Source organism: Vanessa cardui, chromosome 8, assembly GCF_905220365.1.
Source record: "Vanessa cardui chromosome 8, ilVanCard2.1, whole genome shotgun sequence".
Classification (NCBI taxonomy): domain Eukaryota; kingdom Metazoa; phylum Arthropoda; class Insecta; order Lepidoptera; family Nymphalidae; genus Vanessa; species Vanessa cardui.
In genome coordinates this window covers 4,515,913-4,537,543 of record NC_061130.1, presented here as the reverse complement: position 1 = coordinate 4,537,543, position 21,631 = coordinate 4,515,913, and the positions used below count along the sequence as shown (strand labels likewise).

Here is a 21,631-nt window from a genome sequence, read left to right as displayed (position 1 = left end):
TACACCGGTTTTCATGTTCCCGGTCCTGAGTTCGATTCCCGGCCAAGTCGATGTAGATTATCATTACTTTTCTATTTTGTCTTGGATCTGGGTGTTTGTGGTACCGTCGTTACTTCTGATTTTCCATAACACAAGTGCTTTAGCTACTTACATTGGGATCATAGTAATGTATGTGATGTTGTCTCATATATTAACTTCTATAAATCATTCCGTGCTAAAATATTATCTTTAAAGAAATTTCGGTAACGTCATATTGATTTGATGAATATCTTAATTAAATATTGTGTCGTCTACATACTTCAACGTAAACGAGCATACAACTTTATTGCAAATGCCAGTGAGGTCGCAAGGTTATCTTAAAGTACTTCAGATCGTTGTCAGACCTCATAAGTGCCGATGCACTAAAATGGCTTGCGAGACGAGATCGCGCCTTAGTGCCAAGGAAGGAATAATCGTAACTCACGTAATTATATAGGCATTGACGGAGATTAGAACGAAAGAAGATCCGTGATTGACCAAAAAAAGCCTTACCGGTTATCGTCATCTCAATATGATAAGCCTTAGCGACTATATATTCGCTACTGGAAATATTCGAAAGGAAATAAATTATAACTAATAGATATAATTCTGCATTGTATAAATACATTTATGATTTATTTAAATTACATAAGAGTATTTTAAATTTAAATTATATTTCTTTTCAGCGTCGTAAATCATAATTTTATTACTTTTCTTAATTCTACTAAATTATAATTACAATTGAATTACTTCAAAATAAACAAAACAATAGCGTCTTATTATTTTGATATCATGGCAAAGATGTGAAATAGTAATAGTTAATAATAGTAAATAATATAACTGATTTTAAATTTAATCCTAAATTTTTATAAAACTAAATCAGAAGTAAACCCGCCCGAACAAAGAATAATTTATCAACTATTATAAATAAAGGAGTTCTGATTAAAAAAAAAACATTAACCAAAAACAACCGATCTGAGCCTACTACTTTTTTTCAAGTGGTTTTAAGATATATTTTATTTATTAGGCTCCTAAAAAATAAGTTTTAGACTTTTGATTCCTATCCAGTTAATATCGCTCCGGATTGTAGAGTTTTAATAAATAAAACGAATGACGAATTAATATCAATATCGATGAGGTAACCTAGGTAGGAGGGATTGAGGTAAACCCCCCTTTTATTCATCTTAATAAATTCTACCAAGGTTTCGCGAATACATTTGCAAATAATTAAAAATTACTGAGCATTACGTTACAATACGTTACTAACCTTAAGAACCTCTCCATCATAATAAATATAAAAAGAGAATATTTTATTTGAAATCAGTGCTGTAAATTTTGTAATATATTTTAGTTTTAGTGCTCATTAAATATAATTTATTGCTGTACGCACATAAGCTGTCCATAGCCTTAATGGAGGCTACGTCTAGCTTTAGTTATATTCGTCATTTCCTAAAAAAAAAGCGAAATAGTCCTGTTTATCTAGAATTAAATATTACAATAGATTTTTTTTTATAATCTGTATAATTTTATCATTTAAATATCGTAGGCTATCAGCGGACTATTTCGGCATCGTTCGTATTATGGATTCCACTTTAAAGCTCTTAACAAACAAGTCGAACCCACTGAACGGGTTTTTTTATTTATTACATACAATGATCGTGATATCCAGTCCAACTTCTGTGCATAACTCAACATTGTACTAATCTGATATTGAAAACGACCGAACTAGTAAGGAAGACTTTGACGTACTGTTCAGTATGGGAGCCGATCTTATCTCGCTGTGGGCTCACCGTAGTCCTGTCGTATTCGTTGGCGGCCACGGCTTTAGATTTAAAGGCAGCATCAGTAACTCGTAGAGACCATAGCCGTTCATCGTGATAAGTTCAACTGAAGCGCCACTGCATCACAATCTATACAAACCGAATATCGTACATGAAATCGGAAAGGACCTATGTGTGTTTACATCCTTATCGTGACTATCCCTATATCGCGTGGTCATTTAGATCATAAAACAATAGAACAGTTGCAACCGAGAGAATGCAATGTGCAGTTATGCAAATAGTTAGGGTCGCGACCGAAGCATGAATATTGATACAGCATTGTCGAGATTGCAGATTTCCCCGGCGATAGCCTGAGCTCCTACTTTCTATGAGCACGATTCGGAAACGAATTATCCTAAACCGATTATTCGACGATAGCATTAGATCTTACGAACAATAAAAGGGTAACTATCGACATAAAAGACGACGGAGAATGCTTATGTTCATTCGCATAATTCTCGTCAAGCTATATACAAAAAATTAAGTACAACTCCGTTCCGCAATATTTTAGTATAATATGAATAGCTTGAACGGAGCGCGGACTGGTCGTGCGGCCACAATGGTCGCTTCGTCTAAGAAATGGCTTCAAAAACGTATATAACTTCGTCAAATGGTCATAAAATGAGACCCGTTTTATGGCGCACCTTTATAGCCGCGGGGTGCGTAAGGATGGACGGCGGATGCCACGTCTCATTTCGCCTCGACGTTGGGTACATCACTAGTCCCAACCGGTCGGCTCTCGTCTGACTAACGAAAGAATTTAGATTTCAACGTCCCTATGTTTATTAAATACGTGAAACGATTTCAATATTTCTCTAATTATATCGTACAATTAAATTTATCGTCAATGTGTTATTGACTTTTATATTTATATATAACCTTTTTTTGGAAAAACTCTATGGAATGCGAAATTGTTGGCACATTTTTTTTGCCTATTATATCGAAATTCGTAAATACCTAATAAACATAAGCAAAGTTATTCAATCGATTAAAAACAAAATGGATACTTCACGATATCGAAATGTGTCGCGTCGTTACCGAATACCTATTTAAATATTTATTTGGTAATTCAAATAAATGCGAGAAATAGGTATTTCAAATTATTTATTCATCATTTGAAGCGGAATGTGTCGATAGATATATTAAAATGAATCAAATTAAGCGTAAAGTTATTTTTTTAATACATTAAGGAATTGTATAATAGAGCAAAGACATTAAATTGACGGATACAGATGTCATAGGTATACTACAGAGTTAACAACTAACAATCGCCACGGGTAATTCCGAAATGTAATAAAATAGTATTATTTCATCGATGTAATTTAAAGGAATTTTCAATCATAAATCGTGTTGATTTAGATACATTTTGTTGTTTGAACTTATAATTGTTTTTATATATAAACGTTCATAATGATCTTTCTACGCTACAATAATTAAAACGCTATTCTCTAAAAGCTCATCAAAAACTAAACTAAAATATCGTATCAATAATACATATAAATTATACATACGCTTAATAAATATTACCAAAAAAATCTACAGTTACTAATAATAATAAAAAAAGGTTATTCCCTTCGATGGAAAAACATTTAATCATTAAGAATGTAATGTATGTAAAAACTACCCAGGCGTGACGTCATGCATGCCAAGCGTATCAATAATAAAGAGGACTACCTGTATTGGCATCTACCTGTTACAGGTAACAGGTAATACGAGATAGGAAATAAAAAACATTTCACTTGTTGACACTCAATATGGTTACAAATTTCGGGGAACATATCATTTCATCTCTGCATTAATTTCATAACTGCATTCTTAAATTAAATTAATTTAAATAACGGATCATATGCCGATTTATTTATTTATTACAATTAGTTGTGGCCCGCGGCTTTGCTTCGTTTTAGGGGTTGGATATAATATGTCAAGCAAAAAAGTACTCTATGTCCTATCTTGGAGTTTAAGTTTGCTTCACACCAAAATTCATCAAATTCGGTTCGTTGGTTTGGTCGTGACAGAGCGACAGTCAGACAGACAGAGTTACGTTCATATTTATAATATTAGTCGAGACGGCCCAGTGGTTAGAGCGCGTGTATCTTAACCGATGATTGCGGGTTCAAACCCAGGCAAGCACCGCTGATTCACGTGCTTAATTTGTCTTTATAATTCATCTCGTGCTCAGCGGTGAAGGAAAACATCGTGAGGAAACCTTCATGTGACAAAATTCATAGAAAATCTGCATGTGTATTCCACCAACCCGCATTGGAACAGTGTGGTGGAATATGTTCCAAACCTTCTCCTCTAAGGGAGAGGAGGCCTTTAGCCCAGCAGTGGGAATTTACAGGCTGTTGTTGTTGTTGTTGTTTTGGTCGTGACAGAGCGACAGTCAGACAGAGATACGTTCATATTTATAATATTGATATAGATTGTTTACTATTATAGGCTATATTGTTTATTAGGCTCGTAAGTCTAGTCTCAGATATACTATATATTCATTAGAGTATGTAGTGTCACATATTTCCACTATACGTCAAGATCTCTTGAGGATTTTTTGTGTGTAAAAAACATAGCTACTGTGTAAAACCCGAAGGTTCTAGGCGCAATACCGGCGTCTGGTATATAAAAACTATTGGATTTTTTCTTATGATATTCATAACACAAAAAACCGTATCCAATGAAAATAATCTATTTTTTATAAATTAACTTGCCAATGATTAAATGGAAAATTTAATAACAGCCGGTAAATATCCTCTATTTAAAAAGGTTTTCGTAAACAAACGGTTTTTATATATTCTAACAATTAATATAAAGATACATTTATTATTAATTGATCTGACTAAAATCGGAAGTAAGAAACTTCTTAAATTAATTAAGTTATAAAATAATTTATCGTTACACACAAGTAAGTTGTTTTATTGTGTCATGACAGTTCTACTTTTATAAAGTAAAGAGCATTGATATGAGAGAGACAACATGAATAATTGCTCATAAATATGTATAAACCCTTTGATTACAATGTTGGCCCAAAATTTATCGACCAAATTTGATACCCGTGAAATTATACCCACTTAGATAAAACGGTTGAAAAATTCTAAAATCGAAAAAAAACATAAACAAACGCATAAAATATTAGCCAATTATTACTTTTTCTCAAAACTTGCACCGATATATTGGATCTGTTTAAATATTCGAATGAATTATATCGTTCGTTCACATAGTTTTATTTTTAATTTGGTAAATTTATAAGCTTAAGCCTTTTAAGCTTAAGCCTTTATAATAACTAGATACGAACATTTAAATACTATTTAATTTAATATAATTGCCAGGAAAATTCTCATGTGTGTAATTTTTAAAAGAAAACGAATATTTTTGAATTGATAATATTTAGATCTTGGCAACATAACAATAAAGCAAAAGTATTCTTAGTTTACGGTCTTTGTACAATTCAATTCAAATTAACTTAAATAATCCTGGCAATACTTCGATATTTAAATTTAAATTTGTTAAAAAAATTTACCAATGTCAAGTTGACATTTAACTTTTTTTTTAAACCAAATAGAAACAAGATCGAAGTATTGACAGACCATTAGAAATATAAATCGTGTGATTATAACGTAATCTGAAAAAGCTAACGGCAAATTCTTTACGTGGGCGTAAGATTCCCAACATTTCACTAGAGCCATTTGCATTTTACAACTTTTATCGATGTAACCTAAACGAGATTTTGCCGCGAAAGGCGAGAATCGACGCGTCCTCCATATTGCTTACATTTTATAGTATGACCTCAGGTGTTAAGCAGCTAATTAAAAGATTTTAAAGTTGTTCTCTAGAGTTATTTTCAATAAGCATGGCCCATGTATATTTTAAGATCAACTATTTAATTGGTATCTCGCAGCCGTTATTTCAAAATAGCTATAAAATATTTTACGATACAAGTTAAAAACATAGGAATGTATCATCAAATATAGTTTACAAATTTTTGTTACTTTTGTTAACAAATCAAAATATTGTTAAATTTTTACAGCCTTCTTTCAAAAAAAAATATTTAAGATATATGTATATGTATGTATATATTATATAAATAATATTATTCATTCACGAATAAAACAATGTTCTATCGATTCGAGCACAATGAATTTCAAATATAAAAGCCAAGTAATACAAACTCGCTGGCGTATAAAGCTCGTTCGATTACCAGTTTGCGATGTTCAGTAGTTATTTAGATCGTAAGCATAAAACTACGGAGTTCAATAATTAATTCAGTACTCATTATTTAGTGCAGCAGAGCCTAAAGGCAAGATGCCTATTTCCTATGCAACATGGCTATTGAAAATCTCGGATCGGCACGAACGCTAAAACATTGTAAATGCATGTATTACTTCATTTATTAAGGCGGGATTATAATTTAAATGTGTTCAAAAGCAACCACCATAAAATTATTTTATTTACGAACAGTACTTATGACGCAAAAATATACAAATACATTGATACATGTACCTTGTACTAATATTTAAAAGAAACCTTTTATAATTTAAATAAGAAATATAATATTTTTATATATATATTATCACTTTTTATAAAGGAACGACGGATGATAAATAAGATCGTCAAATATTTCCAATGTTATAAGTATGTAGGGCCGATTACATCTGTAGAAAAACTGATAGCCATTTAGGCAAGCAGGTTCTAGTTTGTTTGTTAACTGTTTATCATAGAAGTTTACTTGTTTATGCATCGGAAAAAAGAACTTTTTCTGTTGTGTAAGACTATTTCCACTCATATTTATAAGCACCCACACTCTCTTTTCTTGCCAGGAGAACGGTACCGATATTTTCTCAATATTTTATTGTATTTGCATAATATTTTGGTATAGTTATGGAATTTAAATTATTTAACATTCGACCATTAAATTGTTATTAAGTAAAGAAGAGTTTTAAAAGTTATTTAAATAAAAATTAAGTCATAAAAATAGAAGATAATCTCAGAAAATTTATTTGCTTGAGAGCCTTCCAAAAACAATATTTGAAAATACAGAGAAAACATGTTTCTATTTCATATGATTACAGAAAAAAAAAAACGTAATTTCTTGTTTATGTTTGTACTGAATTTATCTGTGCTCAGGCAAATAAACATACAAACAAACATTAAAAAACATTATAATTCATGTGTGGATTACGAATATCAATAAAACATCGACTTTTCAAAATATCAATAATACCGAATCATTAATGATTTATAACGTCAAAACATAATTGTTATTTAGTAAGTAATACAAATGCGTGAAATCAAGATTGGGCCTGCACGCTCATTACGGCCTTAAAATTTAGGTACATATACAATAACGCGGTAAATCACATACAGCGTAATGCGACGGGGGAGTGTCGGCCACGGAATTAAAATGCAATAATATATCCGGCGAGCTGTAATTCTGGCCTGTCTCTGATCTCGGTAGATTATCGTAAAGTATTTATTTATCCACAATTCCCTCGGGAGGTTAGATACCATCAGAGAATCAATTTTGCGCTGAAACGTCGCGGAGGCGTAAGGTTTGCGAGCCCTAAGTTACAGGTGACAGTAATGTCCATTTAATAACTTTTGCGCAACCTAAAAGGTTTGTGCTATAAAATATTAATTATATGTTTTATTTTTTTGTGCCAATAGGGCACAGATTATTGCGGCAATGTCAGCGTGCGATATAATATGTGCGGATAAAATAGTAATTATTAAAAAAAAAAAAAACTTTCCGAAAAAATGAAATATCATTACAACATATCAATGCTTCTTTTTTTTTAATTACGTTGAAATTGAAACTGACTGTTTTAAACTTAAAACGGATATTTTATATCCGAAATCAATTTGTATTTTCTCAAACTTTCGCTCTTTAACAAATTACTTGGTACTTTTAACTAAATTCACTATACGGAATTTGGGTACGGGAATTTTTATGTGCATTTTTATCAAATATATCTCAATGAATAGCTCGGTATGTTAATTGGATATATTTTAATTTTAAATGGCGGGAAATCGTAATTTTTTTTTTTGTAGACGTTGATAACTTTTTATTAATAATTAAAACATGCATGACTAATCACATATATATGTTTATATTACTCAAATAAAACTCACAATAGATTGTTCTAAGTAACTTTTTGAGAGCGATGAAAGTAAAATTTTACTATTTAATTTTAATTGATACATAAGTTTCTAAAAAAAGTTTGTATAGGTATACTACGTGTACTGACAAGCGAGTTTTAATTTCAATTTCAATTTTTTCCCTTCTATATCTGTAATGTTTGTGGTTTGCGTGTAATTTGAACATAAATATTTATATTTATTTGATGCTTACCTCATATAATACAATAATGATTCGTTTTAACGCTCTTTTGTTGCATATTTTATATAATTCCGCCTTTTTTTATAAAACAAAGATAATATTAATGATATATTTAAAAATATATATATTTTTAATGGTACGTTACATTTAGCTACACTTTTAAACGCCTCTACTTCACTTTAATTTAGAAAGCCTGGATATTATAATTAATATATATACCTTTATTTATTATCTTTAAGAAGATATTAATTAGGACAATACTTAAACTTTTACAGTCGGAGATAAAAATAAGTTACTGATTTGAAATGACATTACAAAAACAACAAACAAGAACAGCCTGTAAATTTCCACTGTTGGGCTAAAAGCCTCGTCTCCCTTTGAGGACAAGTTTTGGAACATATTCCACAACGCTGTTCCAATGCGGGTTGGTGGAATACACATGTGGCAGAATTTCTATGAAATTTGTCACATGCAGGTTTCCTCACGATGTTTTCCTTCACCGCTGAGCACGAGAAGAATTATAAAGACTTGAATCAGCGGTGCTTGCCTGGGTTTGAACCCGCAATCATCGGTTAAGATGCACGCGTTCAAAAAACTGGGCCATCTCGACTCACTCTCGAAATGACATTAATTACTTTAAAATATATATGTATATATTTGATATGTAATAACAATTAATGTTGTCGTGGCTCTAAGTTTACATATTAATTAAACTCACAGTATTATTTTACATGCAAATGAATTGCGCTTTGCTTAGTTTTATGCATGTACGCTTTATCGCAACTTTGATAAAACTTTTGCTGTCCTCCGCCATGAATCGCAGAAGCAGTAAATAACAGACCAGACATTGCTCTATTGAAGCGACGCTCCTCTCTCACGCGATTCACAGATATTTAATCTAAAACGCGCTAAGTATCTAACATCACAATTAATATGAGTACAAGTACGAACCGCGAACCGACGAATTTTGACACAACTCTCATTAACCATAGATAATTACAAACAAGTGAATATTAATTGGAGATTAAGGGTCGAATTCTGACAATCTCGAATACTTTTTTAAATTTTACGCGCGGCGGTGATTGAATTTTTTTTTGTAAAGAGCAGAATTTTTCGAATGAAAATCTTTCATATGTGTATTCAGTAACCTTCAATGGAGGAGCCTGCTGTAATATGTATTCCTCCTAAAGAAATATTAAGAAGCAATTAATTTACTTATTAAGTTAAACGACCACTCAATATTCTAAACAGATCTTTAATATAAGCGACAGGTTGCTACTAAACTCCCATCACGCCTTCTCCAATGATACACAAATCATAATAAACTTCATAGGACTTCAAACAGCATACATTACGTTTATTTGCTAAATGCTAGTTTACTTGCTAATACATAAACGGCAATGTATGACGTAGAAAGCATCAAACCAAGCACAAACCGGTTCAGCTTCACATGAATACACACGTATTGGCGTCCAATTAAACAAGATCTGTGACAGTCACTAATACCGGACCCCGCTTAACTATTTGTGAACGACATCCAGCGACGAAGGAGGTCATGCATCACTGGACCCTACAATCAACAGTGATAAGAAAGGGGCACAGTAGACTGTTCGAGAATAATCTATTATAATGTTGTGATTGCTCTTGATATTGGTAAATTATACAGACGCTAACTTAAATCAAAAGAAGCTTAAGTTATATTTATAATACAAGCTACGTTAACATCTGCTGCAAACTGCCATGTGAAAAGAAACGTACACTAAAAAAATAGAAATTCGATTTTTAAATATCGTAAATAATTATAAATTATTCGGCAATATGCGACAAAAAGAAAAAAATAATGAGAAGAAAACAAATGAATGACTATTTTCAAAACTCAAGTGTACCAGCTAAATGAAATTATAAATTTGAATTTGAAATTCTTCACCAAAGAGGCGTTATTTCAAATCAAAGTGGTCAGTACGACATAACACTAATCTCATATGTAAAGAACTAATATAACTTTAATCCTTATTATCTAGGTTACATAAGATTATTATTATTATTGTTGGGTTCAGTGGAGCTCGATATTTCGACATTATCTACGAATGTCTTGTTCACGAGAGTCTCTTGTAAAAATCAAAAACATGGTAAATATCCCGAAATTAATAACTTTAATAATAAAAATAACCATGTTAATTTAATATCTTATATACTTAAGATGACTTGAACAATCACATCAAATCTAACTCAACGATTAAGAACGATATCTACATACAACTTAATTAATCGTAATCATCTAAGTGTGCTATTTCCCGAGAAACTCTACTTGATCAGACGTTTGTAACACACTTCATTATAAGAGCACGCTGTAGATGAACAGGTCGAGTCTCGATCAACTCTCTCCGAGACGAATAGTTTTCTAATTCGATCGCACGATTGAATTGAGCTAATTGAACTATCTCGATACTATTACGTTCCGCATAAAGTAAAGTAAAGTAACAGCCTGTAAATTTCCCACTGCTAAGATAAGGCCTCCTCTTCCATTAAGGAGAGGGTTTTGGAACATATTCCACCACGCTGTTCCAATGCGGGTTTGTGGAATGCACATGTGGCAGAATTTCTATGAAATTAGACACATGCAGGTTTCCTCACGATGTTAAACAAAAATTAAGCACATATATATAGCGGTGCTTGCCTGGGTTTGAACCCGCAATTATCGGTTAAGATGCACGCGTTCTAACCACTGGGCCATCTCAGCTCTAGCCCATCTCGCATAAAGACTTATCCTCATATTTAATAACACATGACAAAACCATAAACAAATCTTTTTCTTTTATCTTGGTCTGTAATAAGCTATTTGACTGGTTTTTAAAATCGATTTTATATTATTTAGTAGAAGTTAAGGAACCCCGTAAAAGTAATGTTTTTTTATTTCTAGTACATATTTGCCGAAAATATCATATTAAAAATTCCATATTTAAATAGCGCGTAAAACCTATACTATGGTGGACAATATGGCGCTGCAATGGGTTCGGTGATGTCACTTTCCTGTATTTTAATCTGTGGTACAGATAGTAGAATAGCAAAGTTTACAAGTAAGTGACTTCATCATAAGCCCGGCCCATCAGGAGCGTTTTGTGTCACGTGACAAACGTTTGAAAAAATGCATTTTATTAATGAATTTTTGAATAAATTAAGTATTATTTTCAACTTTCGTTAGTAAATAACCATTTTTAAACGCATAATAGACACTGATAACAATAATTCACAATTTATTTTTCGCATTGTCAAATAGCCTATTGAGAAATAGAAATACTGTACTAGTAAACCGAGTAGGTTAACACAGATCACTCTACAAATCGAGAAAGCTGTATACCTAACAAATAGCTGTCGTTCACTCGCATTTTACAGATTCGTTTTCAAGTTTTTTCTCATTCTTTTTCATTCGTTCTTATAAACGGTTGTTTATGTATTAATTTAATAATTTTCAATTTCATATCTGTTGACAGCGAAACGATGTACAGATAAATCCAGTGGAGTTTCTGTTACATCATTTGTAATAAAGTTGAACATTAAATAAAATGTACACAATGGATAAATAAAATAAATAATATGAGTATTAAAAATAGGTCTATATCCTTCTTTAGTGTTCAAACTTGCTTCATACCAAATTTTATCAGATTCGGTTCGGTAGTTAGAACGTGATAGCGCAACAGTTAGAAAGAGACAGAGCTACTTATTCATTAATAATATAAGTATAGATTGTCAGCATATTATTTTATCCTTTTTCTCATGTAAACAGATGGACTGACAAATCTACGTAATGGTAAAGTGCCCATCACTGTCTTTAGATATTGGTACTGTAAGAAATATAAATTCTCATATTGCCATGCCAACAGCCCTGGGAACTAAGATGTTATAAATTTGTCAATGGTACACCGGTTTAGCCTTCAAACCGGAACACAACAATACGAAATATTGCTGTATACCGGTAGAATATATGATAAGTGGATGGTACCAACACAGACGGGTTTGCTCAATACAAAGTAAATATTGACATGTGCCAAAATATCAACCGACACATATAGATTTCCTCACGGAGTTTCCCTTTATCCAAGAGAACGAGATGATAAATGGTTCTAGTTTGAACCTGCAATCTTTTCTTAAGATTCAAGTGTACTACTACGGAGCCATTTCCTACTGGGATGTTCTTCTCTCTGCTTATTTCGAAACTTGTATGCACATTTACGGCTTCTTTTAAACGATACTTTTACGATATAAGTTACAACATACCATTTCCAACAAAAAACAAAATGTAAAGTATACGAAACAGTCAGTATTAAATAATGTACATTTAAGTACTTTTAAAATAATTAGGTTTAAAAGTTTGCACCGGATGAAGCATCCAAATGCCTTCATTCCTTATCCAGATCGAAGACGAAAAGTATTAGGTACCTAAGTGACTTTTTTCTCCGATAAGGCTTTTAGAGGACGCGCCACCCAAACTCCTTATCAATTGCGCCTCAAAACGCATTAGACGACGTAACGTAGGTTGAAATAAACGCTGATTTAACATACAAAGTTTTCTCCCAACGAGCACGTTCGTCCCGACCAATAAATTTCTTGATAAAAACCGAAACGTTAATAAGTTAAAATGCCCAACTCTATATCGGCAATTTAAAGACAATCTCTCCGTTGTTGTTTATTTCACTATAAATGGTTTATGTACAGTTTTAAAACGTCAAATGTAAAGTGACTGGATTCGTATTACTTTATTACCGCTTTGAAAGATTAAAAACCGAATGAAATTAACGTCATTGTATATAAAATGTGACACAATCAACCTTTTTATATAAATGCAACTAGTTTCGTCCGTGTCTTCGCTCGCGTTTAAGTTGATTGTCATGTGTTTGGCAATAAAGTAGCCTATGTTTTTTGGGGTGCTAGTTTGCTTCATAGTTGCAAGTTCGGTTCAGCGGTTTGGTCGTGAAAGAGCGACACACAGACAGTGTTACTTTAACATTTATAATATTTTTATGGTATAGGTTGGCGGACGAGCATATGCCACCTGATGATAAGTGGTCACTATCACCCATAAACAATGAAGCTGTAAAAAATATATACAATCGTCAATGTGCCACCAACCTTGAGCACTAAGATGTTATGTCCCTTGTGCCTGTAGTTACACTGGCTCACTCACCCTTCAAACCGGGACACAACAATACTGCGTTCTGTTATTTGGTGGTAGAATAACTGATGAGTGGGTGGTACCTACCCAGACGGGCTTGCACAAAGCCCTGCCACCATATGTACCCACTATAATATTAAATAATTATATAAATTCACATAAAAGACAATAGCAACAACGATGTCTTAATCTGTGATAACAATAAAATGGTCGTTACGATAAAAAAAATCAATGAACACTTAAGTAATGACGAAGTTAAACGGCACAAAATACTTCAAAGCACAGACACAAGTCTATTAGTATTGGCGTGAAATAATGAAAGCTATTTCACAGTATAACGTAACTTGTACGTTCATTAAGGCGGGTGTCGATGCCCGCGCCGGCGAGAGCACATTGCATAAATCAGTGACGGGAATGCAGCTTGGCGCCCTAATGCGCTTTCGATGTCAGATGATAGTCACCCTCCACCCGGGCTACCTTAAACCGATACTTTTTAATATGATCATATTTTAACAATTGATCGCTCAATAGTACTAATTATTGTATGAAGCACTGCCTATCGCTATCTGCTTGGTTTTGATGCGGTTTCACTGTAACTTTGTGATTTGTTCTTGTGTCTTTTATATTAGTATTCAATTTAATATAAGTAGAGATTAGGTAATCAAGGACTTAGTGGAAAAATCAAGAGTCATAGGATTTTCTATTTGTTTTCTCAGATTTAATGTATATATTACCGGAAATGTGTGATATATAGGAATTGTATACAAATCTTAGGTTTATGTAATACCGAAGCTATTTCGGAAATATGTAATAATTATTTAATACATAAATGTCCTACAAAATGTGTACAATTCGTAGGTGTTGTATATATGATATATAATTCCAAAATCATATTCGTATAGTGAAATAATAAAAATAGTTCAATGCCATAGATATAATATATAAATACTAAATTGATTACAATAATATACAATTATACCTACATATACATATTGTAAATAGTAAACAGTAAGTAATTTATTTATATAAAATCAAATAACACTTACAGGATGTTCATTTTACAAGAGTGAGGATTCCATCGTGAGGCGGGGAATATTTGAAATAACGTCGGGTGATTTAAAGATGACTGGGAGACGGCTCTAAACAAATGCTACTTCCTTAACCGTTTTATACGAGGTTATTTTATCTCTTAATCTCCATAGTTGTGAGGCGCAATCAGCACATAGGGAAATATTTAATAAGATAATTAACTCATACTATACAACTCTATGACACACTTAAAGTTGTTATTTTATGCTATTGCTTGGCGGACGAGCAAATGGGCCACCTGATGGTAAGTGGTCACCACCGCCCATAGATAATGGCGCTGTAAGAAACATTAACCATTCCTTTCATTGAGAAAGAGAGTGGATCAGTAACTACAGGAGTTACACAGGCTCACTCACCCTTCAAACTGGAAAACAACAATACCAAGCACTGTTGTTTGGCGGTAGAATGGGTGGTCTGGTGAGTGTGTGGTACCTACTCAGGTGGGCTTGCACAAAATCTTACCACCAAGTAAAAATGTTAACATATTTTAATGTCTTGCGAAATTATGTATCTATATTTAGCGTAATTGTGTCTATTGATGCACATGTACTAGTTTCCTTCACCACCAAGGAGGTGAATTATAGGCTCAAATTAAACAATTAAATATTCTTCAGTGTATACCCGCGTTTGAACCTACAATCTTCGCTTCAAATTCACGTCTTTTGGCCAAATCAAAAGCTTTTTTTATACGGTTACTATAAACACATTACATTTATCCTGAAATTTAAGGATAAATGACTAATTATAATATTCAAAGGTTCATAGAGTAACTGGTCCTTATGTTATTTTTACTAATCTTCTGAAAATTCAAGTTAATTGGACTAATATGCAAATATAGTTACAGAACCGCAGATGACTAAATATTAAAACTACATTTATCGTTTTATAAAAATAGATGCATTGGAATGTTGCACTATAAATTATGTTTTTAAAAAAAAAAACTATTTTTATCGTAAAGAAATAGGTTTTGCTCGACAAACGGTCAGATAATTAATATAATACGTATTTATCTATATTAATATTATAAATCTGAAAGGAGCTGAGATGCATGCACGCGTGCATCTTAACCGACGATTGCGGGTTCAAACCCAGGCAAGCACCACTATGTATATTTGCTTATTTTTTGTTTATAATTAATCTCGTACTCTGAGGTGAAGTAACCTGCATGTATCTAATTTCATCGAAATTCTGCCACATGTGCATTCCACCAACCCGCATTGGAACAGCGTGATGGAATATGTTCCAAACGCTCTCCTTAATGGAAGAGGAAGCCATATCCCAGCAGTTGGAAATTTACAGGCTGTTACTTTTTTTTTAAATGTGAAAGTAACTATGATTGTCTGTGTGTCGCTCTTTCACGACCAAACCGCTGAATTGAATTTGACGGAATTTGCTATGAAGCAAAACTTGGACTCGAAGAAAGGACACAGGCTACTTTTTTGCCTTATTTTTGACAACCTCCGTGGTCGAGTGATGTGTACACCGGTTTTCATGGGTTTGCCACTCCGAGGTCCCGGGTTCCCGGCCGAGTCGATATAGATTATCATTAGTTTTCTATGTTGTCTTGGGTTGGTTTGTGGTCCCGTCGTTACTCTTGATTTTCCATAACACAAGTGCTTTAGCTAGTGCTACTTACATTGGGATCAGAGTAATGTATAATAATAATGAATAATAATAATGAATATGAGACAACATCACATACATTACTCTGATCCCACTGTAAGTAGCTGAAGCACTTGTGTTATGGAAATCCGAAGTAACGACGGTACGTCGAATGTATGTGATGTTGTCTCATATTTATATTTATTATGACAATCAAAACCTAACTAACCTAAAACGCGAACGAAACAGCGGGCGACTACTAGTAATATATAAAATATTATTAAATAGCTTATCAAAATCTAATAGTATTAATATTGTTTGTGTCTATGTTCATACATCTACATACAAACATTCAGCGTTAGGTTATAACGGTAGTATTGTTTATAAGAAGGCGTAACTCATTAATACAACGCATGCGTCATAATGGTCATCGTGTAAATAACGTATCAATGAAAATAAAATAAAGCAATTTGCGCTCAAATATTGCGAGAATAAAACCACAAACATGTTTAAAATATTTAATAATATATTATCTCATAAAATATGTATCCGAAATATAAAATCGATATCAATAATCATAAAAAATACTTTTCTCATATGGCAATACAGTCGAAATGTGCGAATAAACACCACTATATCAAAATAAAATTTGTATTAAGAGTGACATAGGGATGTCGGAAATGCAATAAAGTATCGATATATATTGTATCGATAATTTTTGAATATATCAATATCGATATTGATATTTTTATTTAAAAATATCGATATATCGATATATCGGTGTGATAGGAAAAAAAAATTATTTGGCCTAATCTACTTCAATCATCTTACATTACTAGATAAATACTAATCAATAGACATCATTTTTAAATTTTTTAAATCAAGGACAACAATAAAAAATATTAATTATTTATTAATCAAACCAATATTTATCTGATACAGACATAAGAAAAACTCTTTGATTTACATGCTCGGCTGTAAGCCGACTTCTGTTATTGGGTACTGCGAGATTTACAGCAGATGCCACTCTCTCTGAGGAAACCGAGGACGCAGGCGATATCAAATACTTTAGAGCTATGTCGGAAAGGACTGGAGTAAAATGACGACAATCAAACCAGAATTTTGTAGGATTCTCTTTTCTGGGTATTATAGGCTGATCTAGATATTGCTTTAGTTCGCTAGGCATACCATCACAGGTTGAAAGTAAACTGGAGGTTGCTGCAGCAATATCTATCATAATTTTTTCATGTCCGGACCACAACGACGGCGAAGAATTTTCTGAATTTGGAATTATGGTAGTGGTTGTGGGTCTGAGTTCAGGCGAAAGTTGTCCTCTACGTCTATGTTCTAAACGTATTTCTTTTGACAATGCGGTTATTGCAGTGGAAACAGCTAGTGCTGAATTAAAATGAATACGCTTAAAGCGAGGGTCTAAAATTGTTGCTATAGCAAGATGTAAATGTCGCTCTAGTGGTTCTAGTTTGGCAATAACTAAGTTGAGCAAACTCTTCTGAACAGCAACACCAAATTCAGTGAAAGGTTTTACTTCTTCAAGTCCTTTCTGAAGTAAGTTTGCAATGGGAATCGCCAAACTAGAAGTCACGTACTGATCGCCGCTAATTTCTTCAGTAGCTTGCTTAAATGGGGTAAGCAATATTATCAGATCTCGTATGACACTTAACTCTGAAGAAGTTATCATATCAGGTGCATTCCGCCTAGTTGCTAAAATCTTAGCCACAATAGCTGATAATGTATTGAATCTTTCCAACATATCAAGACAAGAATTCCACCTTGTGCTTACTGATTGTATAAGTGTTAATACTTCTCCCTCTTTCTTTTGTCCCTCTTGTTCTGCTCGCAAATCGTCCATTGCGTTCACAGATTGTTTAAAATATGTAACAATGGCTTTGACACGATTGGCAATTTCAAGAACTGGTGCATTATCTCTTGTTGCGCCATCCACTATTAAATTCAGCAAATGCGCCATGCAAGGAATTCTTTTTCCATCTTCCAAAAATTTCTTCACTGCAGCAACCATGTTAGCACCACCATCAGTGGTAATTGATAAGATGCAATCCTTTTCTATTGTAAACTCGTCGGTAATATTTTCAAAGCATTCTTTTATATAATCAGCTGTGTGCGCCTGCAGGAAAGAAGACCAATATTAGTCCACTTTATTAAATTTATTATAATTAACTATTTATTTTATTTTTTATAATTTGATGCATTTATTTTATACTTTACTTACCTGATACATTCTTCGTGCTGTCAATGTCACCATCTCATGCTCAGGAGTGCAGTTATTAGCTGTGTTAAGAAAATGTGCTGTCACTACGATGAAACTTCGTGTCGAGTTAGTAAGAGTTAATATATCACTTGTTAAAGCAATATTATTTATCTCACTTAATTTTTGTTTTAAAATGGCTTTGGTAGTGGCGTATCGTTGTTCCATGAGGCCAGTTATCTGGAATGAGAAATGAATAATAAAATAACATTTAAAAATAAAAAGGATAAGATAATAATTTAATATTATAGTTCGCTTACAGTAGTTCGTGATGGAATTTTATAGCGTGGACAAATGACGCTCATAAATCTTTTCAATCCTGATTTTTCTACACAAGATAGAGGCATGTTGTCTTTGCAAATCATGTAGATCAAAGCTTGATTTATTTGGCTAGTTTTATGACCCCCTGCTAAATTGAGAAAAATAATAAAATTAGAACATCCTCATAGAACTAAAATGTAAACAATACAGTAATCTAATATAAAAAAAAAATACCTTCATAGCTTGAACTTCTTTCAAACATATCTATGAGTGTAGTCTGTTTCCACAAGTCTTTACTCTGACCATCTTTGGAGGATTCAGTCTGAAAAAAATTATTGAATATTTTGTATATATTTCATTACACTTGTCGTCATAAATAGTATTAAGGTTAAGTGAAAACACCAAAATTTTAATTTATCGATATCGATACTTTTAGTAATTACACATCATTAGTTGACTGGTTATTGGTTATGAACAATTGATATTTAGATTCTAAAGCTACGTTTGATCTTTCACAAATAAAATACTTACACCAGTATCATCGTAAATCGCAATTTCAGACAATTCCATGAAGTTATTTTCTATCTCAGCAGGTTTATTAGTATTGGTAATAGTTGAATTAGTAGACGAAACAGGTGAACTAGTTCTTGTTCTTGGTGTAATATTCACTTCACTTGACCTTGAGTTTTTATTTTTAAGTTGCAAAAACGCATGGTGATGCTTATTTTTAAGATGTGTAGATAAATTCGTCGTATTGCCACTGGTTTTATATATTTTCCCACACACATTACATGAAACGTTTTGTCTGTCTATTTTTTTGAAAAAGTTCCATACAACACTAGACATGACTGGAATGCTCGAATTATTTTGTTCACATACGTGAATTAATTATTGATTTAATTAGTTAGATTGTTTGAGAACTATAATCAACTCAAATGCAGGCAGAAATACGCTCGCGTTGAGGTTATAATACGGATAACAGACGGACGGATAGTTGAAGCACAGACACTGACACCGAAATGACATTGACAGACAGAGTTGCCAACTTAAAAGCCAACTTAAGTACCAAATTAAAACGCAGTAAATCAAGTCGACCAAAGACAAAAAAAATGTAATTTGTTAAAAAATGTTAGTATAAAAAAAGTATTCTTTTTTAGGATTTTTTAATTATAAAAAATATCGATTTTTATACCTTTTCAATACTCGTAATTTTATATCGATATCTCGATACATCGAAACATTAAATATCGCTCAAAAATATCGATACATTGAAAAAATAATATCGATATATCGATGTATCGATATTTTTTCGACGAGCCTAGAGTGACACTCATCACTTAACGGTCAATAACCTCGAAACCGAAGTTTTAAAGCGAATGAACTGTCCTAAGTATTTTAAAAATCTTGTTATTTTTTTATACATCCAAAGCGAAGGGCAGATTTCATTCTTCCATAATCATTTCTAAAATATTAATACCAATTTATTTTTCATAATTATTAGTATTTTTTTATTAAACATAAATACTATAGACATGAATATTAATAAAAAATTGTTTTGTGCAAGTCTTTTAATTTATTGCTTGAAATATTTTAGAAAATAAGTCATTATTTCACTTAAACAGTAAAAGATAAAATAATGGTTATTGTGAGTTATCACTAGATGTACATTATACTGTAGTAAAATTTTTTGATCTTTCTCAAAGGGTTCAGTTAGCGTTTGCATTATAAACGCACAAAATGAGTATATTTATGACATCACATTAGAAACCTCTTACATTATCAGTATTTCTCTACTATATTGTGCGTGTATTATACATTTATTTCTTCAACTTAAATTCTCTATCTATTAAAAAAAATGACATCATGTTACAACACAACATAACGTTGTAATTATAAAGTTCTAAGCATACACAGGGACAGACAGACAGCGGTAAGCGACTTTGTTTAACACTATGTAATGATAAAAACACTTTGATGATGATTATCTCATGCCACCAAAATAAAAGATGACTTAATTATTAATTGACAAGTATCCGAACGTCTCAATAAAGAACCGTGCTAAAAGGTTTTACATAAACAACATTCCCGCATTAATAAAATAATATATCAAATAATCTTACTAACAAAATATAATATACAACAGCTTATTTAAGATTCCTTTGTATTACGTAACTATTTATATTTATATAAATAATATTTCTGAAATATCATTACATGTTACATTCCATTACATAGTATAATAAAACAAAGTCGCTTACTGCTTTCTGTCCCTATGTATGCTTAGATCTTTGAAATTACGCAACGGATTTTGATGGGAATTTTTGTAATAGGTAGAGTGATTCGAGAGGAAGTTTTTTGTATATCATACATGGATATTATAGTAAAGAGACACTGATATTTGTAGAGGTTTCTAATGTGATGTCGTTAATAAACAAATAATGTAGTATATTTTAGTATCAGTTATTGCACCCATAAAAAGCCGGAAGCAAGCTGGTCTCTAGTATGTCATAAACTATGGCTTTGAAAGTTTTTTGTACTAATATTAGAAATGCAAAATTTCGATAGTTGGGCATCTGTTCAATCACGCCACTACGGCTAAATCAATATAGATGAAATTTAGCATAAAGTTAGATTAACCTTGAACAGGACATAGGTTACTGTTATCCCTCACACCCGCAGATCATCCCTTCTACACTAGTACTGCGAGGGGTAACTGGTAGAAACACACACTAAGACTAGAAATCATAGGCGCGAGATTATTCTTAGATCCTTTAGATGGCACTGAATAACATAAAAAATTGTTCACGTAAATATGTGTGTCATTTGTTTATAATCAGATTGTCTATATGTACTTCTGTATACACAAACATATATTTTTATACATTTAAGTCTTTAATTTCGCATAACAATTGGGTTACTTCATATTTTTCATACTAAAATGTAATTTGGTTCGCATATTTGCATTAAAGGTAGAATTGAATTAATAAAAGTATTATCGTGTCATAAATTCGACCTCTCGTATTATGGTGTTAAAAAATAAAAGTATCGTTTACCTC

At 32.3% G+C, this 21,631-nt stretch overlaps 2 protein-coding genes across 2 annotated transcripts in view; both read right to left on the bottom strand.

The window, feature by feature from the left end:
* The window catches only part of LOC124532058 (cadherin-related tumor suppressor), a 118,179-nt gene that overhangs the window by 89,915 nt on the left and 6,633 nt on the right, over positions 1-21,631 (bottom strand). The gene's annotated exons all lie outside the window — the stretch shown is intronic.
* On the bottom strand, positions 16,924-19,819 carry LOC124532059 (E3 SUMO-protein ligase ZBED1-like). The gene is made up of 5 exons (XM_047106688.1): positions 19,107-19,819; positions 18,810-18,897; positions 18,575-18,723; positions 18,279-18,494; positions 16,924-18,173 (listed from the first exon to the last, which is right to left on the bottom strand). Exons 1-5 carry the CDS (start codon positions 19,419-19,421, stop codon positions 16,944-16,946), a joined length of 1,998 nt encoding a protein of 665 aa, XP_046962644.1. The 5' UTR covers positions 19,422-19,819; the 3' UTR covers positions 16,924-16,943.

Excerpts from the sequence above, each read along its gene's own strand:
- LOC124532059 (XM_047106688.1), bottom strand. The coding sequence starts at position 19,421 with ATGTCTAGTGTTGTATGGAACTTTTTCAAAAAAATAGACAGACAAAAC. Across the intron at positions 18,898-19,106 it reads CGATTTACGATGATACTGGT|ACTGAATCCTCCAAAGATGG; the intron begins GTAAGTATTTTA and ends AATTTTTTTCAG. Across the intron at positions 18,174-18,278 it reads CAGCACGAAGAATGTATCAG|GCGCACACAGCTGATTATAT; the intron begins GTAAGTAAAGTA and ends TCTTTCCTGCAG.